This window comes from Bos taurus, chromosome 4 (assembly GCF_002263795.3).
Source record: "Bos taurus isolate L1 Dominette 01449 registration number 42190680 breed Hereford chromosome 4, ARS-UCD2.0, whole genome shotgun sequence".
NCBI lineage: Eukaryota > Metazoa > Chordata > Mammalia > Artiodactyla > Bovidae > Bos > Bos taurus.
The window spans coordinates 43,608,896-43,623,021 of NC_037331.1; the positions used below are offsets into that span (position 1 = coordinate 43,608,896).

The 14,126-nt window shown below is 34.5% G+C and overlaps 1 protein-coding gene across 4 annotated transcripts in view; it reads right to left on the reverse strand.

The window, feature by feature from the left end:
- Positions 1-14,126, reverse strand: part of PTPN12 (protein tyrosine phosphatase non-receptor type 12) — a 92,185-nt gene that overhangs the window by 10,217 nt on the left and 67,842 nt on the right. For all 4 annotated transcript variants that reach the window (NM_001205991.1, XM_059885630.1, XM_059885631.1 and 1 more), the window contains 4 exons: positions 13,061-13,138; positions 12,866-12,964; positions 5,095-5,180; positions 169-1,145 (listed from right to left, as the gene is read on the reverse strand). In NM_001205991.1, coding sequence (NP_001192920.1) covers positions 169-1,145; positions 5,095-5,180; positions 12,866-12,964; positions 13,061-13,138 — 1,240 coding nt within the window. The remainder of the gene's footprint in view (positions 1-168; positions 1,146-5,094; positions 5,181-12,865; positions 12,965-13,060; positions 13,139-14,126) is intronic.

The window sequence follows — 14,126 nt, forward strand, 5'->3', positions numbered from 1 at the left end:
GCTTACTTAAAAAAAAAAAAATTAGCATCAAAAAATAATTGAATTTTGCTGTATGTTCCGGAGTAATATGTGGAATAAAACATAATGAATTAATATAACAAAACTGCTTAGAACAGTGACTGACTGGCACAGAGTAAAATTTTTAAGTGTAGATACTATTATTATTACCTTTTTCAGCACCTGAATGTATTGTTCCCGCTATATCATGTCTAGCAATGGACATTGGTAATACTTTCCTTGTAGAAATGCTACTAGTGGCAGCAGAAACAGTGGCACTTGCTGTTGAAATACTGGTTTTATTCTTGGTCACAGAACCATCAGAGTTCCTTTCATCTGAGTCAGAGTCATCAGAGTGAAGAGGATTAGTAAAACTGAGGGGTGCTCTGAATAGAGGGGAACTGTCATGATGATCTGCAAGATCATGGGTTTCAACTTGTATTGTGGGGCTTGGTGTTGAACTCACAGTTTTCATTGTTTGACAGTGGATATCTGAGGATTTGCCTTCAGATGAATCAGGCATGGGTAGAGTGTTCTCAGGTCCATGAAATGACCACGTTAAATGTCCTTTTCCATCAAGAGGTAAGTGGTCTGGCCTTGGAGGTGTGTCTGAATTCTTCTGTGATGCTTCTGGTAGAATAATCGGATCTTTATTTGACTGTGTTGCATTGCAGTCCACACAAGAATTCTGGGAAATATCATCAACTTTTAGATCTCTTGAACTCAATTCCTGTGACTTCGAGATTTTATCAACTGTACACGGCGAAGCCGAAGCAGATTTAATTTTAATTGCATGTCCCCTATTTAAGAGTGTGTTCCCATCAAAACTTCTTGGTCCTTCTTGAAGAGGAACCTTCTTAATCTCAAAACTTAAATTTCGCTCCAATTTTTTATCTATCTGGTCAATAGTCGATTCATTTTTCCCTGTAAGTTCCATTGATTTACTATAGTTTCTGTTGAGGTCTGTTGAAGGTTGCTCTGATGAAACCATGTGCAACACTGGCTTTGGATGGTATCTGTCATTGTCCTGCCACACTGTAGTGACTGTTGGAAAAGCTGAAGGGGGAGAAGGTGTCAAGATGGGGGGCACTGGGTGAGGTTCTGGAGGCTGCAGTATTTCTTCCTTAGCATCCCCTTCTACAAGGCAACTGGAAGACATGAAAAAAAAGGTATTATAAGAATGTTCATCCTTTTAAAAAATAAGTTGATAGGTAAGTTATGTAGCTTAGCCTCTTATGTTAAAAGTCAGCAAATAAAGTCTGTGGTTATGAATAAAAAATTAAAATTTGCCCAATTAAGAAAATCAAATATTTAACAAGATAGTAATATATGAACATTGTTTCAAGAAGTCAAATAATATTAAGAATTTTAATAAAAAACCAGCGGTCCCCTCCCGGCCCTCCAGTTACCCTGAAACATCAAGTTTCAACTTTCTTTTTTTTTCAACTTAAAAAAAAAAAATTTAATTGAAGGATAACCACTTTACAATATTGTGTTAGTTTCTGCCATACATCAACATGAATCACCCATAGGTATACATATGTCCCCTCCCTCTTGAATTTCCCTCCCACCTCTCACTCCATGCCACCCCTCTAGGTTGTCACAGAGCCCCAGTTTAAGTTCCCTGAGTCATACAGCAAATCCCCACTGGTATCCAGTTTACATACGGTAGTGTATTACATGCTATTCTCTCCATTTCTCCCTCCCTAAAGTTTCAACTTTTTTAAAACTGCTCTTTATAAGATTTACATCCATATTTCAAAATATTTATAAAATGCACAAACTTATTCTGGATCTTTCTATTTCACACATACTTTACTGTCTTCCAGCTATGTAAATGTCTTCTCCATCTTCCTAAGACTACTAATGTTTGACTAGTTCAGTCTTATGACTAAAGCTATCATTCATAGCAATGACAGCATCATTTCCTATTTTTTCTTACATAACTCTTGTTTTCCCCTAATAATTGCCTTGGGTTTCCTATATATTATCAGTAATTCAGTCCTTCAAAATTTCCTGCAGATTTGAACACCTCCTCTCAACTGGTCAATAACCACCAAGAGAGGCCAGTAACTGGCCATATAACCATCAATACCACAGACATCCCTCTTAGAAACCTTGAGCTTCCCACTTCAGTTTGGACCACTGGCCCCTGAGGCCACCGCAGAGCAGACGATCCTGTTTCCCAGATCCCATCTTCCTTTTTCTAGGTACACACACTTGATTTAGTGGGTTATACCCTCCAATTGCTTCTTAAAAACTATAAACAGGAAACAAATTTCCCGAGGCCTACATAATTATTATATTTTCAAGGTTACTGACTTTTGGAAAAGGAATATAATTCTAGACTAGATATAACTTTCCTTTAGAATTTTATATCAGAATTATGATTCCTGTTCCTTTGAATGTGAGCTGTGTTTTCTCCCTCTTGGAGCTTTCAGGTTCTCTCTTTTTTTAAAAAAAACCTTTGATGTTCTATAATCTCATGCATGCTAAATTGCTCAGTTGTGTCTGACTCTGCAATCCAATGGACTGCAGGCCCCCAGGCTCCTCTGTCCATGCAGATTCCCCAGGCCTCCAGGGGATCTTCCCAACTCAGGGATCAAACCCAGGTCTCCTGTATTGCAGGTGGATTCTTTACCATCTGAGCCACCAGGGAAGCCCACAATCTCATGTGTTAACTTTTTAAAATCCAATATATTACAGTTTTTAATCCATTATATTGAGAACTTTCTGTATAAATATTTATGTTAATACTAGGGACTTACTTTGCTAATTTATTCTCTTCCAGTCTCCTTCCAGACTATGGCTAGGTTTAGTTATTGTTACTACTATTACTATGTGACATACTTCCTAGTTTGATTCTCTAATATCTTTTCTCCACATTTTCTCTTTTTGTTCATTTTCTTGGGAAATTTCCTTATCTTCGAGCCTTCCTTAATTAAAATTAAATTTTAAAAACTTATGCTATTATTTTTAATTTCCAAGAGTATCTTCTTTATTATGATCTGGCTCTCTGGTTCTGATTTCATGCTTGTAGTATTAAGCACTGAGAAAATAGACAGGCCCCTCCCCCCATTGTGTGTTATCTCTATTTCATCCATGTCCCCTTTTTCCCTGCTTATTGGATATGTCTTTCATGTTAGAATCTTTTATCAAATGTCTGATAATTCCTGGCTCTGTTCATTTTAAATCTACAATTTAAATATTTATAAACCAGAATCATATGACTGACTAAATCTAATACAACAAACAGGCCTTCTTCTCCAATAACTCCAATATAATCTACACAATAGATTAACTTGCTTACTGCAGCCATACTAAAAAACAAAATATACTGTTTTTTTTTAATCAGTCTTATGCTATTTGGATTTTATTTTCAGTTAACAAAGTATTCTTTGTGGAACACAATGGAATTCTGCCAATTTACTCTACTGCATGAATAAGAAAGAAGATGACCTAAGTGTGTTATACAAAATCACACACACACACATAAAAATTTGAGTATATATCCCCAAATAAAACCCTGACATAAGCTGAATGAACATTTTTCTGTTAACATTCATTTAGTACTTTTAAAAATTACCTTTTCATTTGTTGAAAAAAAAACAGGAGTCAAAGTTTTAAAAAAGGTATGTAAGAAGGGTTTAAAATTCAGAACACTCTACTCATTTTTTTCTCCTTCAAAATTAGGAAGAGGCTACCATTATTTGTTGTTGGAGGTAGATGACCATATAAATCACAAATATCAGTGCACACTTTGAGGACCTCTACCTTGGCTCAATCTCAAAATCCAAATGAAAAGATTTTACTGTAGCAAAACAATGTTTATTAATTTCCTTTAAGGTCATTATAGTGTCTTTAGGACTCTAAAGAACTGATATGGGAGACAAAAAAGTTAGAGAACTCACAATCTATATAGGTTTAAACTGGCTACTTTCCACAGCAAATACGAAAATGAAAATCAAACAAGAACTGCTGAGAAGTGCTAGTGGGCAGTTGACAGCCTGAGCATTTAAACACTGATGCCTAAAACCATCTGTATAGGCTTCCTGATCTTCCTTATAGAAGCATGCAAAGGAATTCTAGAGACTATAATATATAACTATTACATCTTTTCTTATTGTAAGCTTTTACTTTTGTAAAGAAGGATCTCATAAAGTACAGTAACTCAATGCCAAGACACAATCATAGTTGCCTCACCCAACTTTAGTCAACTACTATCAAAGTTTTAAGGGGAAAAAAATTGGTGAATCCTATACAAAGAAGTTCTACTTTGAGGAAGGTCTAGCTGTTTAGGCAGATCTATGCTTGGGATAAGACACAGTAAAGTCATCCCAACATTATTACAAATCTTCCACTGTGCCTCCTTTTAATTCAGTAACTCAATCTTAACTCCACACTGTAAAGAGAAAATCAACATTTGGTGAAAACCAAGTATGTTCCATGTCCTATACGTAGCATTTTCATATATTTCATTTCATTTACTCCTCAGGAAAATACGTAAAAAGAAACCAACGAACCAACCAAACAAACAGAAAACAAAAAATCAAATAAATTAAGTGACTTACAACTTCAAAGCTTGTAAGCATCTGAAAAGGATTTGTAACAAAATCATTTTGACTACCTATATTCTTTCCAAACTACCATCTACCTGACCTAGCACTAACCTGAAAGAAACAGGAGAGAAAAGGGGTAACAGGAATATATATTTTTATCTATTATAAATGAGCACTTGGTATGAAAGTAAGATCACATGCAAATAATTTGACAGTTTTATTGTTATTAGAAAACTGAAATAAATCTTTAGAATAGCTAAAATTTTAGTTGTACTGTATCAAAAGATGAAGTATAATCAATTCATGATTATGCTCACTGTTCTGGTATACTACTGAAAATTTATCTAAATTGAAAATAATTTTTTATATTATACCATTAGAAGATCAACTGCCATACATATGCTACATTCTAAACAAAAGAATGATAAGAGAAGTTATTAAAAAAAAAAAACTTAGTAATATTCAGATTTTTGTTGTTGTTTTAGTAACAGTAAGTAAAAGGTAAGTATCCTTTCAAACAAAACATGACATACAATACCTGCGGGTCCTTGGTGGTTTTGGAGGGGGAGAATCTTGTTTGTCATGATCTGTGGAGCTGATCATATTTTCAGTGTTAACTTCATTCTGCCAAGAGGAAAAAAAGCTTCATTAACTTTAAGGGAAAAATAATTTTCCTTCCTCATGTTTCAGATAAACTTTTTTATTGGGCTTTTGAATTTTTAAAACAATGCTAATTTTGCTAAATAATAAAATAGGTATTATATCTTCTATATTTAAGAAGGAAAAGCCACATTCAATGAGAAAATTATATATAAAAAAGTCCATCTCCAGTTACTAAAAAAGTCAGTCGTATACAGCAGCATTTCAACATAGTTCAAATGCTGCTGCAAAGAAACAGATGTTTCAAGAAAATGAAGATCAAATAAGATGTTTTTTTTTAAGGCATCACTACCACTAGATTTGTAATATGCAGATTTTGGGGGAGGGGAAACCACAAAGTAAGTCTTATGTCCTAAACTTCTTGGAGACATATATTGCTACCTACTATTTTTAAACAGGTCCTGAAACGAACTTTAATCATTCATTGCTCCACCATCCTCTGTCAACACAGAATGCCTACTCCATTAGGGTACACAACCCCTATATCACTGCCTAACCAAATGGACCCAAAAAAGGGCAGGCAGAGCCTCCAGGGATATACTCGGTTCTTGCTGGTGACATGGACCAGTGAAGTCATTAAAAGGGATGATCCAGAGTTAGCACAGCTTTAGGTTGTATTTGGGGGCTTCCCTTGTGGCTCAGAGGTTAAAGCGTCTGCCTGCATTGTGGGAGACCTGGGTTTGATCCCTGGGTCAGGAAGATCCCCTGGAGAAGGAAATGGCAACCCACTCCAGTATTCTTGCCTGGAGAATCCCATGGATGGAGGAGCCTAGTGGTCCATGGGATCGCAGAGTCGGACACGACTGAGCAACTTAACTAACTAACTAGGTTGTATTTAGTTATGATTGTGAATAGAGATATGCAATTATTATATAAAACATTGTCTTGAATTAGTTTATAGCTTCAGAAAGTACCTCATTTTTATATAGCTAGGCTGTGTTAATTCTGGGCCAGAAGACAAGAATGATTTTCACCCTTGCCTACATCTTAGATAATTTTAGAAAACAAATAACAAACAAACATCTTTCTAGATACTATAATCAACTAAAAAGTTAGTCACTCAGTTGTGTCTGTCTCTTTGTGACCCGATGAACTGTGTCAACTAAAAACTCTGAAACTGTAGTTTGCTTTTTTTTAAAATCAAATGAACCTCTTCCATGTCCATCATGGCATCTTCTTTATATAACAGTTTCTTGCCAATGTCCTTTTTTACTAAGTATTCCCAACAAAAGGAATCAGAGACTTTAACTCTACAGCAAATTTTAGTGTACCCGTCTCCTAATATCAGATGCATTTGAAGTGTCTTACACATCTTACTATGTATCTTGTTCTAATCAAAACAAGAGTTACATTATGAGATGAAAGTTTTCATCCTTCATGAGCCACCTCTCAAATTGGAGGCTTCTGTTTTAGGAATATCTGCTATAGATAGGGTGACCATACAATTTATTGTCCAAATTAGGACTTGTACACCTATACAACGAGTATAAACTGGTTTTGCTTCAAGTAAATCATGACTTTTCATTACCACACTTTTAGATCCTCGACTATCACCAGAATTTAGATTCTGCATCATAAAGATTCCTCTAATATGGTAGTGATTCATTTGCTTATTATTTCTATTAAACAGTCATACACCCACAATAATACTCTAATATTTTTGTACCAAAATCTATATAAATATTCTCACTAAGTAGGTTAAATAACTGTTTCTAACCTACAAAAACACGGCAATTTGTAATAATTAAAACATAAATAGCCTCATGTCGTGTCAAGTCAGGTTTTGCTGCCAAATACCAAACACACACACACACAAACACACCAACCGTACGTTCTCAGCGCATTTTCAATTTTAGAACAGCAAGCACTGGAAAGGATACAAGAATGCAAAGGACATGGCCCCTAACTTCAAGAATTGTATAACCATCCAAGAAAAAAGTGAAAGGGCAGTAAATCATGAAGTGGTAAAATCTGTACACTGAAGCTAGGAAATCAGAGAAAGGAAATGTTATAGATGAGAATATTAAGGATATAGTTGGGAAAATAATAAGAAGTTGAAAATATGAATGTACCACGCAGAATGGCATTAAAAGGTGGATAAGACATTGACAAGGAGAACAGAGGCACGAGGTATAGAACATGTGGGACTGGAACAGGAAGAGAAAGTAAGGGTATTTGCAGGCAAATGACTATATGTGACAAAGGAAAGAAGGTGTCATTAAAGACTCCTTATTCTGGGTGAAAAAGTGCCATTGAGAAAAACGCACAAAAGAGGAAAAGACCTTCTAGGGGAGGTCAGATTTTGAGCATGTTGAATTTCCAATAATTAAAGGAATCCATATGGCAATGCAGAAATGCAACTCAAGAGAGCCACTGCCCACACTGCAAGAACAAAACCTCCTACTCACTGGACTTAAGAATGGAACAATGTTCTTGGACTCCTAGTTTTTACCTACAATAATGTTTGCTGTACTTTTATATCTCCTGATCCTCTTATATATACACCTTTTGTCGCCACATTTGTCCTAATGTATACTGCTCTCTTTGGCTGCTTTTATTACCAGTTAAAACAATCACCAACTTTTGAAGTTGAAAGGTATTTTAGAAATTAAAGAATCTACCAGAGATTAGGTTCTAGTGTATTGTTTGTTTCAAACAGAGATTACTAAAATTACTTTTTAAAAAACTTCTGACCACCTTCACCCATTTCACTAGAGTTATTTTATGTATTAATATTTCCACATAGCAGAACTGTATCAAGGGCCACAAAAAAAAAAAAAAATTCAAACCTAATAAATACTTAAGGATGACACCACTCTTATGGCAGAAATAGAAAAACTAAAGAGCCTCTTGATGAAACTGAAAGAGGAGAGTGAAAAAGTTGGCTTAAAATTCAACATTCAGAAAACCAAGATCATGGCATTCAGTCCCATTGTTTCATGGCAAATAGATGGGGAGACAGTGGAAACAGTGAGACTTTATTTTTTTGGGCTCCAAAATCACTGCAGCCATGAAATTAAAAGACGCTTGCTCCTTGGAACAAAAGCTATGACCAACATAGACAGTGTATTAAAAAGCAAAGATATTACTTTGCCAACAAAGGTCTGTCTAGTCAAGGCTATGGTTTTTCCAGTAAGTCATGTATGGATGTGAGAGTTGGGTTATAAAGAAAGCTGAGTGCTAAACAATTGATGCTTTTGAACTGTAGTGTTGGAGAAGACTCTTGAGAGTCCCTTTGACTGAAGGAGATCCAACCAGTCCATCCTAAAGGAAATCAGTCTTGAATTAGAAGGACTGATGCTGAAGCTGAAACTCCAATACTTTGGCCACCTGATGAGAAGAACCGACTCACTGGAAAGACTCTGATGCTGGGAAAGATTGAAGGCAGGAGAAGGGGACAACATAGGATGAGATGGTTGGATGGCATCACCAACTTGATAGACATGAGTTTGAGCAAACTCCGGGAGCTAGTGATGGACAGGGAGGCCTGGCATGCTGCAGTCCATGGGGTCGCAAAGAGTTGGACATGACTGAGCGACTGAACTGAACTGAACTAAGGATGTATTGGAGAAGGAAATGGCAAACCACTTCAGTGTTCTTGCCTGGAGAATCCCAGGAAGGGGAAGCCTAATGGGCTGCCGTCTCTGGGGTCCCACAGAGTCGGACACGACTGAAGTGACTTAGCAGCAGCAGCAAGGATGTATTATCAGGTGCAGGACAAAATAAATACTAAAACAAGGTGCTTAAAAAAAATGTGAGGAAAAAATTCAGAATTCAATAATATCTCTCCTAAAATGTACAACATAAACATAACAAGGATCCTAACACAAATTAACAATAATTGTTAACAACACTGTTGTTACTCAATAATCCTAAAACCGAAAATTCTGGCATCAACTGATGGTAGTAGCTTTTACATACAAGAAAAAAGGCATGTGTGCACACCTTAGAGATACTTGCTTACTGAGGTATTTCTATATCCCAAGTCCATGCTACTGAATCTGAAAATAAACTTTCTCTTTAGATCTCCTACTCTTGGAAGTGATCTTAGTTGTAGTTTTAAGTATCTCTAACAAATACTATTTATTAAAGAGTCATATTGTTGACTAGCATTTCAAACTAAAATCTCTACAAAAATAATTCCAGAACATAGAGCTTTAAGTTTTTTTTTTAATTCCTCAACTTCCATATTAAGTAGTTAGAGAAATAATAAATGGAGATTTATGATTATTTCTCAGAGCATAGGTTCAAAAACATAAGTAATATATTTCAAATCATTTTACTCATCATACAATTCTAAGATAATTTCCCCCAATTTTTTAGATCCCACATTTCTCCGACTGGGATTTGTGGCTTCCAACCATATATAAACATGTTTAAAAAACAGGTCATTTATATTTTAAAGTACCTAGAAAACAAGATTTCTTAAGAGGAAAACATTAAAAAATTATCTAAAATGATAAGCTATCTTATCTTCTACCCACTTGTCTTTCCAGTTTTTTATCCATTCATCCACTGAAAAATATAGTTCCAGACATTATGGTATACAACCTTTGGCAAAGCTTTCTTAGAATGGATTCTATAGAAAATTATTTTTCCCTCTTGAAAAATAGGAAAACCCACCTGTTCAATGGCAAATTCAGCAGTCACCCTGTCAGCTTTAACAGACGTTAAAGTTGCAAGCATGTAGTATGTGTCTCCTATATAACCAGGCAATGAGATGAGAGACTAGGACTGAAATAACTACTATTTCTATTGTATGGTATTTCACCTAATCTCATATTATGTATGATTTTTCTTGTATTCCTTGGGGATTTGTAAACCTTTGAGCTACTAGGCAGAAACTATAACAAAATTATACTTGTAATGTGGAGTTCAGGATAGTAAAAAGGAAGTTTAATTTCAGGAATAAAATCTAAAGAAAAATCAGGTAATGAGAAAAACAAAGATGAAAATAAAGCAATATTTATCACATATTTTCTGGAGATAACTTAAATACAGTTAAAAGCTTGAAAAAATACAACACTGAACACTGTATTTTTTTTTCCTAGCAAAGGCAACAAAAGCAAAGTTAAGCAAGTGGGATTATATCAAACTAAAAAGCTTCTGGATAGCAAAGCAAACAATCAGGAAAATGAAAAGGCGACCTACCAAATGGGAAACAATATTTGCAAACCATGTATCTGATAAGGGGTTAATACCTTAAAAAATTTAAGGAACTCACATAACACTGTAGCAAAAAAAAAAAAAAAAAAAACCCCACAAACAAGTCAATTAAAAAATGGGGGAAGATTTGAAAAGATATTTTTTCCAAAGAAGACACGAGGATGGCCAACAGGTATGTGAAAAGGTGCTCAACATCACTAATCTTAAGGAAGATGAAAATCAAAACCATACTAAGACCTCATACCTGTCAAAATGGCAATTATCAAAAAGACAAGGAAAAAACAAAAGGGAACCTTTGTGTACTGTTGGTGGGAATGCAAACTGATGCAGCCATTATATAAAACAGCACAGAGGTTCCTCAAAAAATTAAGAATAGAACTACCATATGATCCAGCAATTGCACTTCCTTCCATATATTTATCTGAAGAAAACAAAACACTAAGTTGAAGATACACACATACACACACACACAAATGGAATATCATTTGGTCTTAAAAAAGAATGAAATCTTGCCATTTGCAACAACATGAATGGAACTTGAGGGCATTATACCAAGTGAATTAAGTCAGAGAAAAGACAAATAGCGTATGATCTCATATGTGGAAAAAGAAAACAAAAAACCAAACCCAAAGATACAGAAAACAGAGGTGGTGTCAGTGGTAGACCCAAAGTGAGTGAAACAGGGTCAAAGTTTGCAAATTTCCTCTTGTAAGTCAGTCACGGGATATAATATACAGTTTGGTGACTATAATTAATAATACTGTATTTTATATTTGAAGGTTCCTAAGAGTAAATGGGCTTCCCAGGTGGTGCCAGTAGTAAAGTATCTGCCTGCCAGTGCAGGAGACATAAGAGACATGGGTTCACCCTGGGACAGAAAGATCCTCTGGAGAAGGGCATGGCAAGCCACTCCAGTATTCTTGCCTGGAGAATCCCATGGATAGAGGAGCCTAGCAGGCTACAATCCAAAGGGTCACACAGAGTCAGACACCACTAAAATGACTTAGCACATAAGAGAATACATATTAACAGTTCTAACCACAAGAAAAAAATTCTGTTAACTATGTATGATGATGGATATTAACTAGACTTATTATAGTGATAATTTCACAATATATGCAAATGTTGAATCACAGTGGTGTACACCTGAAAGTAATGCTACATGTTAATTATATCTCAACAAAAATTAATGTAAATAATTTCTATACATTAAAAATATTTTTGTTTCTAGGAATAAGGAACTCTGAAATTCAAAAACTTTAACCTTGAAATTAATATTGCATTTACGGAAAAAAACAAAAATATTTTTCAAATAAAGTTTAAAGAAGAATGTAGCCTACTTAGTTTTTGTAAATTTAAAGGAGTCTCAAGTTAGGTAAAATTATACGCAGTAATATACAGACATTCTACTCTATATTATAAAATATTTGGCTATGTTGAGCACAGGCTATAACAGGCTTTAATTAAACTAAAGATAAAACAGATGTGATAATATATGAGGCATAGTTGCACAATGATTCCTTTGTTGATGAAGGAAATAATAATAAGGTCACATATATCAATCTTAAAAATCTGAAACTATCACATGTCTAATAAAGGAAATACACTATCCCCGAAATCCATGGGTCAATATTACTTCACACATTGAGGTAATATGCATTTGGTTAACTAATCTCTCATAACACCAAGATATTTCAAACAAATAGTCTCGGAAATTGCCAAAACCACATAAAAGGGGAAAAAAATTAAAACAAAGGTTATAAATGTTGCCAGTAATATCTTCATTTTATTTAAGTTATTGGAGCTAAATTAGTTTATCAAGTGACAGTTAACTTAGGTTCAATAATAAAGATGTAAAGAAATTTATCCAAAAACACTCCAAAAAATAGCCCAATACCTTCAAGGATAGAATAATTATAGAGAGGAAGTAAGAGGAGTACTTTTTTAAAAGGCAGAAAGAGAGCACTGTGAGAAAACAGTACTTTTGTCAATAAAATCTTTTAACACTAAAATGACAACTAAAGCCCCAAAGGGACATAATCGTGGTCTTATAATTCTACTTAATTAAAAAGCACATACAAAATAATGACAAAACTGTATATCATGATGACCAAAACCAAAATAAAATTCATGAAGAATCAACTTAGACTTACTTTGGTTGGATGGAAGGGGAGACAAAAATGCAGTTAATTTGTTAAAAGTAATCTATACTTGAAATGATATTGAATTATATAATTTTAAAGATCTAAATTCATAAATATATTTTATTTAGAATATTATTTAACTTTTATTAGAGTCATTAAATTATTCATCACAGGAGAGATTGAACTAGGGAGAAGAAAAGGAATTTAAAAATAACAAATAAAACTAATAACTAACAGATATTTATTATTAGATAAAACACAGGATGAAAATTAAAAAGCTAAATGTCACATCTTGGTAAAAAGTAAATTTTCTAAAATTAATATGCAAAGAACACCTACCACTCCATCAGTAATTTTCTGGGTGCCATGAATTTCATACAGTTGTAGCTGTTTTTCAAACAGTTGGGCGATAGCTCTATGAACAAGCTCATATTGCTCCTATTAAGGAGATGAAGTGATAAACAAGGGAAAAGACATTAAAAAGTGAAGGCAATTATAAAAATACACTTCATAAAGTGAAACAGAAAAACATACCTTAGTTTGTACTGCAGAATGCCTCTGTGTTCTCATTTCTTGTATTAAGTTAAAAACATTAAATTCTTCTGGTATTTTCTAAAACAAAGAATTTAATACATGAACTCTGGACAACCATTCAGAAAAACAGTGTAACAGTGCTCAACTTTTCATACAGACGTTATATATAGCTGGATAACTAAAAACATTTATTAAGCACTACCTATCATGTATCAGTGACTGTCTAGAGCCAAGAACTAATCTTGACTCTCAGCAGTCAAGTTAGTGAGCCAGATACGGAGACAGATAAATGTCCAGCCAACGTATGGTTGCAGTACAGTTGGAGTAAATATGCTGTGACCAACACTGATTGGTATGTGAGTGAAAAATTAAAGAAATATACACAAACATGGCAGATAGAATGTATAATCTATTTGGGGAATAGAGAAGTTTGATGTAGATAAAACCGACTAAAAGACTGAAAGAAGGAGAGCTGTTCAAAAGAGAAAAGATAAGGCTACTTGTCAGAATACAAACATGATAGAGTTTGAATTCATTCTATAGGCTAGTGTTTTCTTGGCTGTCTCTATAAGGACCAGTTAAGACAGCTACATCTCTGGAGACTGATTGTGAATCCTACAGAATTAGTTTCTACACCTGGTATTTTAACTACTACAATAGGCAATTGTAGACATGAGCAGAAATATAGACATGAGCAGATCTAATATCTGGGTAACTTTTGTAGCAGGGAAAATAAAAGAGTGAAAAGGGGAGAAACTGGTGGAGGTTTACTGAAGCATTCCAAAAAGAAAAACCAATGGATTTGAGACATATTGCTGAGGCAGAATTATTAGAACTTGGTCATCAGCAAGAATATTTTGGAGAGATAAAAGAGATAGAAAAGTTAAAATGTGATTTCTAGGTTCACTGCTTAGGAGTCTTGACATATATCAAAATATTTTTATATCAATTCCTAACCTAAGCCTTAAGAGTATAGTTGTTATGTTAAACTCAATCAAATGGGGACTATATTCAAGATACACAACCCTTCTGAAATGACAAGATGTTTGCCTGCTTGTATTCATCC